Source organism: Poromitra crassiceps, assembly GCF_964638095.1.
Source record: "Poromitra crassiceps genome assembly, chromosome: 1".
Lineage (NCBI taxonomy): Eukaryota > Metazoa > Chordata > Actinopteri > Beryciformes > Melamphaidae > Poromitra > Poromitra crassiceps.
The window spans coordinates 116,642,022-116,656,440 of record NC_139623.1 but is presented as its reverse complement, the minus strand read 5'-3'; the positions used below and the strand labels follow the sequence as shown (position 1 = coordinate 116,656,440).

The window sequence follows — 14,419 nt, the reverse complement described above, 5'->3', positions numbered from 1 at the left end:
ATATATATATATATATATATATATATATATATATATTAACAATTAAACCTCATTTACTTATTACACTCGACTGGTTGTTTTTCAGATGTGATGTGAATCTAAAGTGAACTAAACAAGTCAGATCCACTATAAATGTTTTTCAGTAGATGCTGTGATGTAGCCACAAGAAAGGTGCAATATTAATGTTTTTCAGGAGATGGCGATGTTGCTAGCTATAGGTTCTAAACAAGATTTATGGTTCAAATGTTTACAGTAGTTTTCCTTTCTTGCTGCACTACAATGTTACAATGCTGTGAGACGGAGCTAAACACAAAAGATGCAATAATAATAGTTAATAGAACGGTCCGGCCCCCGGTCCCTTAGGTTTCTGACAATGTGGCCCCCTGAACAATTTAGTTGAATAGCCCTGCTGTAATTTATAGATTCATTATGCTCTAACTTATTTGTACTGATACGTATGCTTATATTAACCCAGTGGCACTCATATTCTGGTTTATTTAAAGAAAAACATTTTGGCTAGTTGAAATGAATTGGTTCGTAACTTTAAAATCTAGCAGCCATATTGGCTGGTGATAAAAAAAAAAGTTTAATCTCAAACCCTGCAGGTGGTGACATAGGAGCAGTGTTGGGACTAACGCGTTATTAAGTAACGCGTTACAGTAACTAAGTTACTTTTTGCGGTAACGAGTACTGTAACGAATTACTTCATCAGTAACGTAACGTACTTACAATTATTGCGGTTTAAACAGGCTCGTTACTCGTTACTCCACGATTCTGTGCGGGACCTACAGCAGCGAGGGTAGAGAGGAAAATGCGAGTCTGACGGCGGTCTGATGAGGAAGTAGGCTAATCGTGCGGCACTTCTATAATTTCTAATGTTACTGGACCAAATTCTGATAGTGAAACGGGTCATTTTGCGCGAGCTGTGTTGTGTATGGTAACGGTGTTCACTTCACACCGCTCGGCGAGTCAGCAGCATGGAGCCCTCTCCTCCTCGCTCCTCTCACAGGCTGTCTGTCACCAGTGCCCTGCTGCACCCAGGCAAGCACAGCACTCGTCTCTCACTTACAGATTCCCCTCGCGTTGGAGGGTGTTCACGGTGTGTTTCACATTGTTTGGTCATGAAATGGGGAAAAAATGCCTGCAAGTCTCCTGCCATTTGGAGATTAACTGCTATTAAAGGCAACCGCGACGAGCGGCTGCTTTGGGGCTCTGCTCTGTCCCTATCTGCAGGCAGTGCTGGGCTCTGCTGCTCACTCCGCTTTTACAAACGGTAACCACAGTGTTTATGTTGTTCAGCCAGGATATTATAGACTACTGATACAGTTGTTAATTATACAGTGCCAAAAGTGTACTGGCTACTTTTTGAAGGCAATAATAAATATGCCTCAATGTTGTCTTGTCCCACACTGTGCTACAGCAACCCCAAAATAATGTGTGTGCATTAATAAGAGAATTGAGAGTTAAAAAAAAAGTAACTCAAAAGTTACTTTCCTAGTAACTAAGTTACCTGGACAGTAACGAGTAACTTAAAGTAACTGAGTTACTTTTCAGAGCAGTAACTAGTAACTGTAACTAAGTTACTAATTAAAAGTAACTTGCCCAACACTGCATAGGAGTGAGTGAGAAAAGGAGCAAATATATGACTGAATACTGACATCACAACTGTCTAATCCTAATGTTAATTTAAAATGAGATATTCCTATATGAATCTGACTTCAAACGACCAAAATCTTTATATGATGATAATAATAATAATCAATGATGGTGGTTCACAGACGTGTGTGTGTGTGGGGGGGGGGTGACACGCCCCCCCGGCCCCCCCAAGTTCAGATGCGTTCCGCTGCCTATGGTTGCTAGACTGTGTTGCCTATAAAGACAACCACCGCAGCTTTCTCTCTGTCTCTCTCTCCCCCTCTCACACACGCAAGTTCCCCCCCCCCTTTTTTTAGCCATATTTAGAGTAATATATAATTTTAAATATATATATTTTTTAACCTTTTTTAGCCATATTTAGAGGAATATATCATTCTAAATCAACATTAGGATTATACTGTTGTGATGTCATTATTCAGTATATTCTCTTTCATGTCACCACCTGCTCAGCTCTCCTGTCAACATAATTGTAACTAACAAACACAAACTGTTTTAGCCAAATTCATATCAAAATGACACCTACAAACACAGGTACACAACCCAAGCCATACACAACACACAAAGTCATCATCGATAATAAAAAAAAACATACAGAGGGACCTGTTGGCTGGCTCACTTTCAATTATCTCGCCAGGCAGACAGTCATCTTCACCACCATGCTGCTGCTCTCTCCTACCTCTGGTCCTGGCTCCTGCGCTTGTCAAGTGAAATCAAGTTACCGCGGACGCGGCGTCAGATGACTTCCTGCCTGACGTACCTTTCGTTTAGAAATAAAAGCGATCCCGTGTTTTTCATGCTTTTGAAATATTAGGGGAGGTCCAGATCCCCCTGTCCTCATACCTAGCTACGGGCCTGGCTCGGAGCAATTCATAAAAAAGCCTGGCCCCAGCCCGTAGGCTATTGGCCAGGCCCGAGTGCTGCCACTTTCAACACAATCCTGTCCAGTGTCCAATTTGTAAAGGCTATGCACTCCAGTGAACAGCTTTTATCTATTAAAGGAACACTCCGCCCATTTTCAACCAGCTTTGTATCATTAGAACATCAGTAGTATATCAGAAAACTGTAAACGGTTTTGAAGTCTGTCATTTAATTTGACAGTTATTGAGTGTTAAAGTGTGGACCAGTGACATCACTGGTCCACACTAACTCAAATTAATAACTCATTAACTCAAATCAACTCTCAATAACTGTCAAGCTAGATGAATGACTTCAAAACCATTTACAGTTTGAGAGTTGATTTGAGTTAATGAGTTATTAATTTGAGTTAGTGTGGACCAGTGACATCACTGGTCCACACTAACTCAAATTAATAACTCATTAACTCAAATCAACTCTCAATAACTGTCAAACTAGAACTAGATGAATGACTTCAAAACCATTTACAGTTTGAGAGTTGATTTGAGTTAATGAGTTATTAATTTGAGTTAGTGTGGACCAGTGATGTCATTGGTCCACACTTTAACACTCAATAACTGTCAAATTAAATGACAGACTTCAAAACCGTTTACAGTTTTCTGATATACTACTGATGTTCTAATGATACAACGCTGGTTGAAAATGGGCGGAGTGTTCCTTTAAGATACTGAGAAGAACGTTCTCAATGTTATTGAAACAGTTATTGTCATACAGAAACATCATTTGTATTGTATAGCTTCATTTAAATGCTTAGTTTATTAGTTTAATGTGGAAAATAATCATTTTTGAATCAGGTACTCTTGCTTAATTGTGCAGAATCGTTTTTTTACTTTGAAAAACCTCGCCGGAACTTCTTATATTCGCTGACAATACTCAGGCCCAATTCCAATTCGCCCCCTTACTGACTCAAGCCCTTAGAGGCGCGTTCACGTGAAGGGGGTGAGGGCTTAGGGATGTCCCACAGTGAAATCGCAAAGTGAATGAGGGCTCGGAGTGAGCCCTTTCTGCCCCCTTACCGTAAGGGAGCAGCTATGGCCACTTACGGAAAGGGAATTGCCCACAATGCATAGCGTTGTGACGTATAAAATGGGGAAGGCTGCAAATATCTGCCAAAAAAATAAAAGAACACACGCGCGAAACGAACGCGGTGTTTGCGAGTGCGCTGGAATGCCTTAATTGACAATGAAACATTACATTAATAGGGATTTCAGATTAGACAAAAATATTATATCAGAGGAATGCAAGTAATTATTTGACACAATCCTAGAATAATCATCGATCATTTATTACAATTGCAATCCACAACTTTTTTGATGAATGAGAAATAGTTTTACAGAATCTGTATTGTACAGTATTGACATTGTGTATAATGTTGGGTGACATGTCATGCTTATTTTAATTATAATTACACATGTTGCAGATTGCAGATTTTGCAGTAGGCTACATTTATTTTTAAATGACCTGTTGTCCACTCTGTAGAGCGAGAGCACAGAGAACAGACTCATCCGGGAGTCTATCCTTCAAAGCGTCTTGACAATAAACAATATATAGCGAACCCCAAACCTGCCAGAGTCAACATCAGTGCAAAGGGCTCTGCTGTCCCAATCCTCCTATTTATCCAATGTGGATCCCTTCCACACTTGATGACTCAACCACTTTCAGATGGCGGCCATTAGAGGGACTGAGGGTTCAGGGCTTGAGTCTTTAGGGGGCGGATTGGAATTGGGCCACAGGCATTCCAGAAATAGTGTTAGGGAAGTAGTTCGCTTCCTTGTAGCTACAGACCATTGATAAGTCGATGCTACAGACCTGTATCAGAGGATATAGGTCAATGTGCAGTGACGTAGTTATAACAGTGTGAGGCAGCAATGCACCAACCCGTGCCTAGTCTGCCGGCAATCAAAAGAGGAAGAAGAAGACAGTTCCTGCTCATTTGACACTGGCCTGCCTGTGTCCACTCTGCTCTGTGTGTTGTTGTTTTCCCTGATAATCCACATTTTCCACCCGCCTCACTTTGTAACCGAACCGAACACACCCTGTTCGTTCAAATCAGGAAGAAGCGGCCGTTGAGGACAGAGACCGCTGTTCCTGTTGGAAAGCCACTGCCGTTTCTTTGCTGTTTTAACCAGAGACATGGCATATCCAGGATACGGCGCTCCCCCGGGCGGACACCCAGGAGGCGTGAGTTAAGACATGTTAAAACATGATACTGTTATATATTAACGTAGAAATAGCCCGTGTCCACCGGCCACCGCCCCGAGGCGGCTGCGGAAGTTTCTTGACACGATTGGGGTATCATTCCAAAACAAGGCCTGTGTCCATTTGTTAATTTACTATAGGACTCAGGCTTCTCAAACTTTTTCACGTCTAGGACCCACAACCTGACAAATTAGACCACATACCGTCATTTGATACGGTTTGGCCCAGGCCCCCCATCTGATTTTTGCTTTTAGATGTTTTATTTCAGTGTAACCTTTAGCCCCATAACGTGATCTCCGTGAAGTGAGCAACAATCTCCCACAATTTGACTTCCGGTTTAGCGACTTTACCCCTAACCCAGACCCTAAACCTAACCCCCTAAAACAACCGCACCCTAAAATTGTTGCTGGCTTTATCCTGCTCATAAAGTGACCCTGCTACTATACTCGTCACTTGGCACCCAGAAATGTGGAACCCCACCGCAGAACTATAGGCTACATCACATCGCTTATATTTTGACATTCTGAGTGAGAGCAGAAGTAGCTCAAGAGTTTGATGCATAATATATACATGTCGTGTTAAATTTGTGTGAACTGTGCAGTTTTTAAAATGTAAACAGAGTTATCCGGCTAGAGTCAGACACTCAAGCCTCGCGCCGGCACTCATGGTGCCTTCCATTGAAAGTCGGGTGTCAGAAGTTCTGACGCAGTATTTCCGTGTTCCACTCTTAATAGGCTATTTCACACACAGATCGCGCAAAAATTGAAGTTTAGGAGTCCCGCAATGCCTGCAGCCTCGCCACAGAAATTGCTTTCACACAGAGCCAAGCAGCACGGCCACATTCCCGTCCTGCAGTGTACTTTCAGGTGAAATCCCCCGCTCCCGGATTGAAAGGCGAGCACCACTCGCATGGTGGGCGGACTCGCCTTAATATCAAAACGGGCTCCGCCGCGGTGTGCATCTGCCGACTTTCTGGCAGCGAAGTGTTGCATGAATTGCATTCAAGGAAAGCCAACTTTATTTATACAACACATTTCATAGAAGTAAATTCACTGACTAAGCAGATGGATATGGTGTCACCTTGTGTAATTCCTTGTGTAATGTGTTGTCCACATGCAGCATGGTAACCAGTAGGGGTGCACCGATCACGTTTTTTGCCATCGATCACCGATTGCCGATCGCCTATGGGAAATATCTGCCCAACCGATCATCGACCGATCACCGATTACCGATCACCGATATATAAACTCCTCAAAGAAAGTTTGGAAACGTTATTTTAGGTCGATTATTTAGCCCCTTTAATAATACCAATTGGCATTGTATTTTATATCGTTGGAAAGCCTGATTAGTGATAGGGCTTTTTTTTTATTAAAAAAAAAAAAAAATTAGATAAAAGAATTGCCGATCGCCGATCGCATATTTGAGGTCAATATCGGCCGATACAGATTGCTTGCCGATCGATTGGTGCACCCCTAGTAACCAGGCTTTCAATATTCATCTGATCGACTTTATGGATGCATCATGCACCATCATGTAGCCTATTAGGTACAAGGCTAATTCTTATCTTTTGGTTCCGTTTTTGTGTAAAGCAAATTATTCCCATTAAGTAACCTAATTAGCGTCCGTACTCCGTTCTGAAAGACTACGCCCGCATATCAAACAGCTGCAGTCTGCATAACGTTCGTCGGGGGAATAGTATAGGCTATAAATGCACATGACTACTTAACCTTAGTAGTTTTTGTAAGGGAATGCACAGAGCTGATTTCGAGAGGGAATATCCTCAGACCAACTCGCCACAGACAGCTATAGCCCTCTGAAGCTTATTATATCCGTTAATTTTACCTACAAATGTCAACATCGTTTGAGCATAAAGCCTAGCCACACAGAGCATTCCTCCTGGCGTCCCTGCAGTCATGATTGTATAGGCTACTTTTTTTACTTTCACTCGTGCACTTTCTTGCTACATGAGGTGATTTCCCCTGTAATTTTTTTATGAATGAGCTGACCATTCGCTTTTTTTTTTCCGGCTCGCTGCGACGACGCTTTCAAGTGGAGGCGGGTTGCCAGGTAACCCGGTGCTGTGACTACCTACCGTGGCGGGACAAAAGGCGTAAAACAATTATCCACCAACGCGCGTTCATGACTTTCACATCGGAGGCGCGAATCCTATTTTCCGTGCATTTTTCGGCTTTCAAGGCCGGTGTGAAAGAGCCTAATGTGTTCGAGTGCAATTGCACGGAAAAATACAAACATGGACGGCTAGTAGGCTACCGCATGCTTCTATCAAGCACAAATCAACTGTATGGGAATCGAAATGGCAACTAAAAGTTGCCTCATAACACAAACACTACATCAAGTGAAACGTAACTGCTCACTTATCACTGTGTATGTCTATTTGTGCACCACCATGTTGATTTTGACGTCAGAGTGTCTATCTCGCTTGGTGGATGCTGCCCGAGTTTCCGACTTGGAATTCCGTCTTGAATGACCGTTCCATTGCACTTTTCCCTGTCGGAGGTCATTTTTTCCGAAATTCCGAGTGCAATGGAATACACGGTCAGGCTCCATAGGGTTCTATTGCCGTTGCCACCCAGTGATGCGGTTTGTTTACCAAAATGCTGCTCGGCTGATCCCTCGTATAAGGGGGAAAGGCTGTTCCAAACCCTCTCCTACCCGGCTCCGACGTCCGATTGCAGATCCGAAGATATGATAGTCCTCCTACGGAAGCCAGTAATTTAGCCGGTGCTGTTAAAATGATACTGCTGCGTGAAACAACCGTTTAAAAGCAGTCTTTCCACAGCCTGTGCTGTATTGAGGACAGGAGAAGCTTCCTAGTGCCAACAGGAACCTTGGGAGTTTGAGTATTTCATGACATGTTTTGCTTCCCAGGTGCGCTGGATTTGCGTTGTTCACCAACTGAGCCGCCGTCTCCGTGTGACTGCATGTGTTTGCTCGCCGCGTGCAAGCGGTGCACCATGATAGTGAGATCAAACACACCCTGCTGTAAATTCAGCACAGGCTGTGGAAAGACTGCTTTTAAACGGTTGTTTCATGAAGCAGTATCATTTTAACAGCACCAGCTAAATTACTGGCTTCCGTAACTGGCTTTAACTACCGTTTCAGGCACCGTTTAGGCACCGGTACCGTTTTAGAAGTATCGTTTTAGCACCGGTATCGAAAAATATGAAACGATACCCATCCCTAGGTGCAGGTGTGTGGAACGGGAAGCAAACAGAATCTGTTTGTAGAATCTCAATTAATAATCTGTTAAAACAACATCTACAGACAAAGCCAAACAGTTGAATTGTTGAATGTCAACTAATAAGCTGTTGAAATGTTACAAATACTCTGTAGACTCTGTGTAGGTGGACTATCTACTATGTTACAAATACTCTGTAGACTCTGTGTAGGTGGACTATCTACTATGTTACAAATACTCTGTGGACTCTGTAGGCGGACTATCTACTATGTTACAAATACTCTGTAGACTCTGTGTAGGCGGACTATCTACTATGTTACAAATACTCTGTAGACCAGGGGTCACCAACCTTTTTGAGGTCGAGGGCTACCTGAAGGGTAGAGAGTCATGTCGGGGGCTACCTGTTGAAATTTGCTCGATTTACCTTTAAATAATGAGTATTATGCATTTAATCGAGACATACACTCTTTTCTTTCACTGTTGTGAAGAAGAACTCTTCCTCCCACTCCTCTTGAAATTGGTAATGTTTTTTCTTTCACTTTTCTGCCATTGTTCTTGCGTTCCATCATTTAGCTTAGCAGACTGATATAATCATTGGCAGCTGGCAGTCGCACTGTCGCAGAGTGAATGACGTAGTGACGTAACGTAAAACTAAACTTTGACCCCAGCCCAGGCGGATCAGAATAGTTAATCAATAATTAATTATACACAGACAATAAATTATACACAGACAATAAACGTTTTTAAAACGTATGCATTGTTAAACAAATTATTTTCTACATTTGTGTGTTATTGTGGGAAGGGAGGAGAAAAACAAATAAAAAATTAATTTTTCTGATTATATTTTTTTGTTTCGTTTTTTTGTTTTTTCTTTCTTTCCCCTGTGGCTGAGCCTGTTTGTCTGTTTTGTCTTGTTTGTGTAAAAAAAAAAAAAAAAATTTTTTTTTTTTTTTTTTTTTTACATTTTTCTGAACGTGGCTTGCGGGCGACACAGCGCCACCCCGCGGGCGACTGGTTGGCTACCACTGCTGTAGACTCTGTGTAGGTGGACTATCTACTATGTTACAAATACTCTGTGGACTCTGTAGGCGGACTATCTACTATGTTACAAATACTCTGTAGACTCTGTGTAGGCGGACTATCTACTATGTTACAAATACTCTGTAGACTCTGTGTAGGCGGACTATCTACTATGTTACAAATACTCTGTGGACTCTGTAGGCGGACTATCTACTATGTTACAAATACTCTGTAGACTCTGTGTAGGCGGACTATCTACTATGTTACAAATACTCTGTGGACTCTGTAGGCGGACTATCTACTATCTTACAGATACTCTGTGGACTCTCTGTAGGCGGACTATCTACTATCTTACAGATACTCTGTGGACTCTGTAGGCGGACTATCTACTATCTTACAGATACTCTGTGGACTCTGTAGGCGGACTATCTACTATGTTACAAATACTCTGTGGACTCTGTAGGCGGACTATCTACTATGTTACAAATACTCTGTGGACTCTGTAGGCGGACTATCCAAATAAAGTGTTACCAATTTAATTTAGGATTAGTAGCCTAGCTTTAGAGTTCCATTTTGAGTTTCCTATGGAATTCAGTTTTGGATGACAGCCAAGAGAGGAAGGGTGGGGGTCTTACAGAATGCCTGTAGTACACACGTGCGCACGCACACACACACACACACACACACACACACACACACACGCACGCACGCACGCACACCCACACCCAATCAGGTCAACTCAATCAAGGTCTTCTCAATAGGCTGGGACACCCACACACACACATTGGGTAAGTGCTGGTAAACTATGCAAAGTATGTGGGCAACAACATGTAATTGTTCTTTGATGAATGGCACACAAGACGTGTGTATCACTGATGCGTTGTTTTGTTTATGAGCTTTACATGAGATCAGCTAATTGAGTCAAACGTTTGCACAAACATTAGGGATCCACGATTTATACACATCGGTATCGTCCGATGAGCAAAATAACAGCAATGTTAATATCGGTTATCGGTATCAGCCAAAATTTTCATATGGTGCATCCCTATTAGACATTGGACTTTGCCCTCCCGCGACACAGGACACGCACACGCTGAAAAATCACACCAACATTCTTCAGTTTACATTCTTCAGTTTAAAAGTCATGTAGTCTACGGGTTGCGGCAGCCCACACCCAGCCTATTCACCTTATGTAGTAGGGGTGTGCCACCTTAGGCACCTCACGATTCGATTCGATTACGATTAAGGGTGCTACGATTCTATTATTAAACGATTATTACGATTATTACGATTAATCACGATTTTCGATGCATCTTTTTCACCAAACAGGATTTTTTTTAAGCAAGGTATATTTGTCAGTATCCATTAATTAAAGTAAACAAACAAATGTACCTCCATTATCTTCAGTTGCGACTGAAGTCCACGCATCACATGTTACAGCCACCCTGCATGCTTTCTTCAGTGATTCCAGTTTCCAGTACTTCGGTTTTGGTCTCGTTTTACAGTTAAGGAACTGCTTTCCGGGCGAAATACCGTATTTTTTGCAAATAAAGCAAAAAAATTTTTTTGCAATTTTTTGCAAATCGATAATCGAACATTGTGAATCGATTTTAATCGTCACGTGACTCATCGCGATGCATCTAAAAAACGATTAATCGGCACACCCCTATTATGTAGCCCCGCCCACTTGACCCGTTTGTGTTATGACTTCCTGTTCAAAACGCCGGCAGTTTTACCTGCTCAAACCAGAGATCATCTCTGGTCAAAGTTAGTGGGACTCACTGGAAGCAGGCTGCGGGGATAAGCTCTGCCACAGGAAGTGTGAACACAATCAGTTCTGATTGTGTTCACACTTCCTGTTAGTCTCTCAAGCCAGACTGTCTCTTCTACATAAGGCGAATACAGCCTGACGAAGACCAGTGACATTGAAACGCGCTGCGTTTTCTGCCCCGGTGTCTGTATGAAGATGTACAGTTAAATTGTCTTTCGTTACACATGTACTCTAATTCATGATTACATTTGCTACAAGTATCCAAGAAAGCTCCTTTTTTCTTCATTGTTATATTTTTGGCCTGCTGAGCTTTCTTCTGCCACGTTTTGGATCTTTCCTCAGTTTAAAAGTCTACAGATGATCAAGTTGACCCTGTCTCTCTAGGGATGCAAACTAGTCAAATGAGTGAGTCACATTTTGGACCCCAGAATAGGGCACTTTAGTGAATGTTTTTGTGTCTGCTCTGCCTGGTATGCGTCACCTTCTTCACTCTGTCTGTCCCTCAGTATGGAGGCTTCCCTGGGCAGCAGCAGGATCCTCTCTATGGATATTTTACAGCTGTAGCTGGACAGGTAATGACCTCAAACAAACCTCATTTCATCACAGTATTATTCAGCCTATCATTAATACACTATCCTTGTTTTTTTACCCTGGGCCATATCTTGTGCCCAGTGCAAGAGCAAGCGTTATCTTTGCTAGTTTCTGGCACTCAAAATCTCCCTTTTTTTCTTTGAATTACCACTTTGTCAGTACATCAAAGGGCATGTTTCAGCAACCCAGTGGTAATAAAAAGAAGAATAAAAGGAGATTTTGAGTGCTACAATCTAGCAAAGGTAACCATTGCCCTTTGCACTTGCACTGGGCGTAAGATATGGCCCACTGTTTCCACCCAGCATGTGTTAGTCTTTCAGATTGTTAAATGTGAGTTTTGATTCTAAAGTGCTTGGTGCTGCTGGGCATCCGCTTTGGGGACGACATGGTGATTTGCTTAGTTTGAATAAAATGCAGGATATTTGTCGGCCAATGATTTTGCAAACAGAACCACAGTGTCTTGTTTCGGAAACCGCACAATACACCTTTGTTTCCAGCATTTAAAAAAAACTGCAGCATCTCACAATTCAATGTGAGACTTCATTGATCTCTGTAGGGAAATTCTCTTCTGTCAATCTGTGAGCTACAATAGTTGACATTGGGATTTTGACAGTTTCTCATTCTTTGTGCAGCTCTGTCTGGTACCTGGCTATACAGTCACACTGTATGTTCTGTCTGCCTGTCTGTCTGTCTGTCTGTCTGTCTGTCTGTCTGACTGTCTGTCTGTCTGTCTGTCTGTCTGACTGTCTGTCTGTCTGACTGTCTGTCTTCCTGACTCTAACAGGACGGGCAGATATCAGCAGAGGAGCTGCAGCAATGTCTCACACAGGCTGGCTTCACTGGTGGCTACAAACGTAAGAGCAAAAAAACACAGTACCACCATGTCACATATCAGTTAAAAACCGTACCATGTCACATATCAGTTAAACACTGTACCATGTCACATATCAGTTAAACACTGTACCATGTCACATATCAGTTAAACACTGTACCATGTCACATATCAGTTAAACACTGTACCATGTCACATATCAGTTAAACACTGTACCATGTCACATATCAGTTAAACACTGTACCATGTCACATATCAGTTAAACACTGTACTATGTCACATATCAGTTAAAAACTGTACTATGTCACATATCAGTTAAACACTGTACTATGTCACATATCAGTTAAACACTGTACTATGTCACATATCAGTTAAACACTGTACTATGTCACATATCAGTTAAAAACTGTACTATGTCACATATCAGTTAAACACTGTACCATGTCACATATCAGTTAAACACTGTACCATGTCACATATCAGTTAAACACTGTACCATGTCACATATCAGTTAAACACTGTACCATGTCACATATCAGTTAAACACTGTACCATGTCACATATCAGTTAAACACTGTACCATGTCACATATCAGTTAAACACTGTACTAGGGATGGGCATTTCTAGCAAAAACACTATTCGAAATTCGCTGGCCAAAGTCGACTTTTAATCGAAATTCGAAAAAAAAAAAAAAATGTAATTTTTTTTTATTATTTTTTTGTGAGTGAAATGTTGCATTGTCTCCCCTGATTCTACCTATAGTCGAATCGCTTGGTTTGAGCAAGTAAAACAATTTTTATAAGCATTTTAAGCAAGGTTTATGGAAAAATGAATGGCGGATGAAATCCCATGAAGAGGGAGAGGTTGCTTATAAAAATTGTTTTACTTGCTCAAACCAAGCGATTCGACTATACTTAGAATCAGGGGAGACAATGCAACATTTCACTCACCCAATTTTTTTTTTTTTTTTTTTTTTCAATAAACGAATTTTCGACTTTCAATAATAAAAGTCGACCTTGATAATAACAACGATTATTTCGAAAATTCGAAATTCGATGCCCATCCCTACACTGTACCATGTCACATATCAGTTAAACACTGTACCATGTCACATATCAGTTAAACACTGTACCATGTCACATATCAGTTAAACACTGTACCATGTCACATATCAGTTAAACACTGTACCATGTCACATATCAGTTAAACACTGTACCATGTCACATATCACTTAAACACTACCATGTCACATATCAGTTAAAGGCAGAAACACACTGCAAGTTGTTCTACCCCAAAAGGTTGTGAAAGGAGCAGAGACTCCTAAACGTCGTGCTGTGGACAAGAATTATGTGAAAATTGTCTCCTCCATCAGGGATTGGATTTGTGACAAAAACATGAATTGGACATGACATTTTCAACATTAGCGAATGGTTCAGTTCAGGCAACTAAATGTAAATGTGTAGCTCCACCTACAGAATAGACATTGCCTTGTTTTGTTAAAATACATCAAACTCTAAACAAATTGTTTGTTGTTTAAAATACATACTACAGCATGCCCTGGGACGCGTCATCAGTGATGTTAGCTGGGGTCGTAAGGTGCTCGGCGCAGGCGAATGAGCTGCACGTCATTCGCCTGCGCCGAGCACCTCGCTCTAGCCTGAAGGACCCCAGGCCGTGCCGAACTTTGCACAGATTTTCAGGAGGCTGATCCGTAGCGTTTGTGGATTTCTCCCTCACGAGAGAGCCAGGCTGGGGTGCTAAACCCATCCCGTACCGGATGCCGTCTCTCCAACCGTCAACTGTCTCTCCAGCTTGTCACCAAACTATACTCGGTTGTCACCTAGTCTATTCCTAAGTGTTACTGGCCAGGTGAGCCAGGATTCTATGTTTAAAATACATACTACAGCATGCGCTGGGACGCGTCATCAGTGATGTTAACTGGGGTCGTGAGGTGTTTCGGGTCTGTCACACATCATACACCCTCGCCCAGTAGACCCAGCCGAGGCCGATTAAGACCCTGACCCGCATCCCAGAAGCAGCCGCTCACGGATCAGCCTTCCTACTCTGTCTGCAACGTTGGAAGGCGTTGATCATGCCCAATCCGCTGCAATAGAGTTAGTCCTACACCGCAGTATTTAAAGACCCTTCGGTGCATGGAGGGTCTAAGGCCCTGTGGGTGACTCCAGGCCGGGCTCCTCCTTCGTCTCACGTTTGATTGTATTTGAATTGAATTTGA

General features: G+C 42.2%; 1 protein-coding gene across 1 annotated transcript in view; it reads left to right on the top strand.

Moving 5' to 3' along the window:
* Window positions 1-4,480: 4,480 nt before the first annotated feature.
* Window positions 4,481-14,419, top strand: part of sri (sorcin) — a 36,767-nt gene continuing 26,828 nt past the window's right edge. The window contains exons 1-3 of the mRNA XM_083638027.1: window positions 4,481-4,752; window positions 11,267-11,332; window positions 12,136-12,205. Of these exons, the coding sequence (XP_083494153.1) occupies window positions 4,705-4,752; window positions 11,267-11,332; window positions 12,136-12,205 (184 nt within the window). The 5' untranslated portion in view covers window positions 4,481-4,704. The remainder of the gene's footprint in view (window positions 4,753-11,266; window positions 11,333-12,135; window positions 12,206-14,419) is intronic.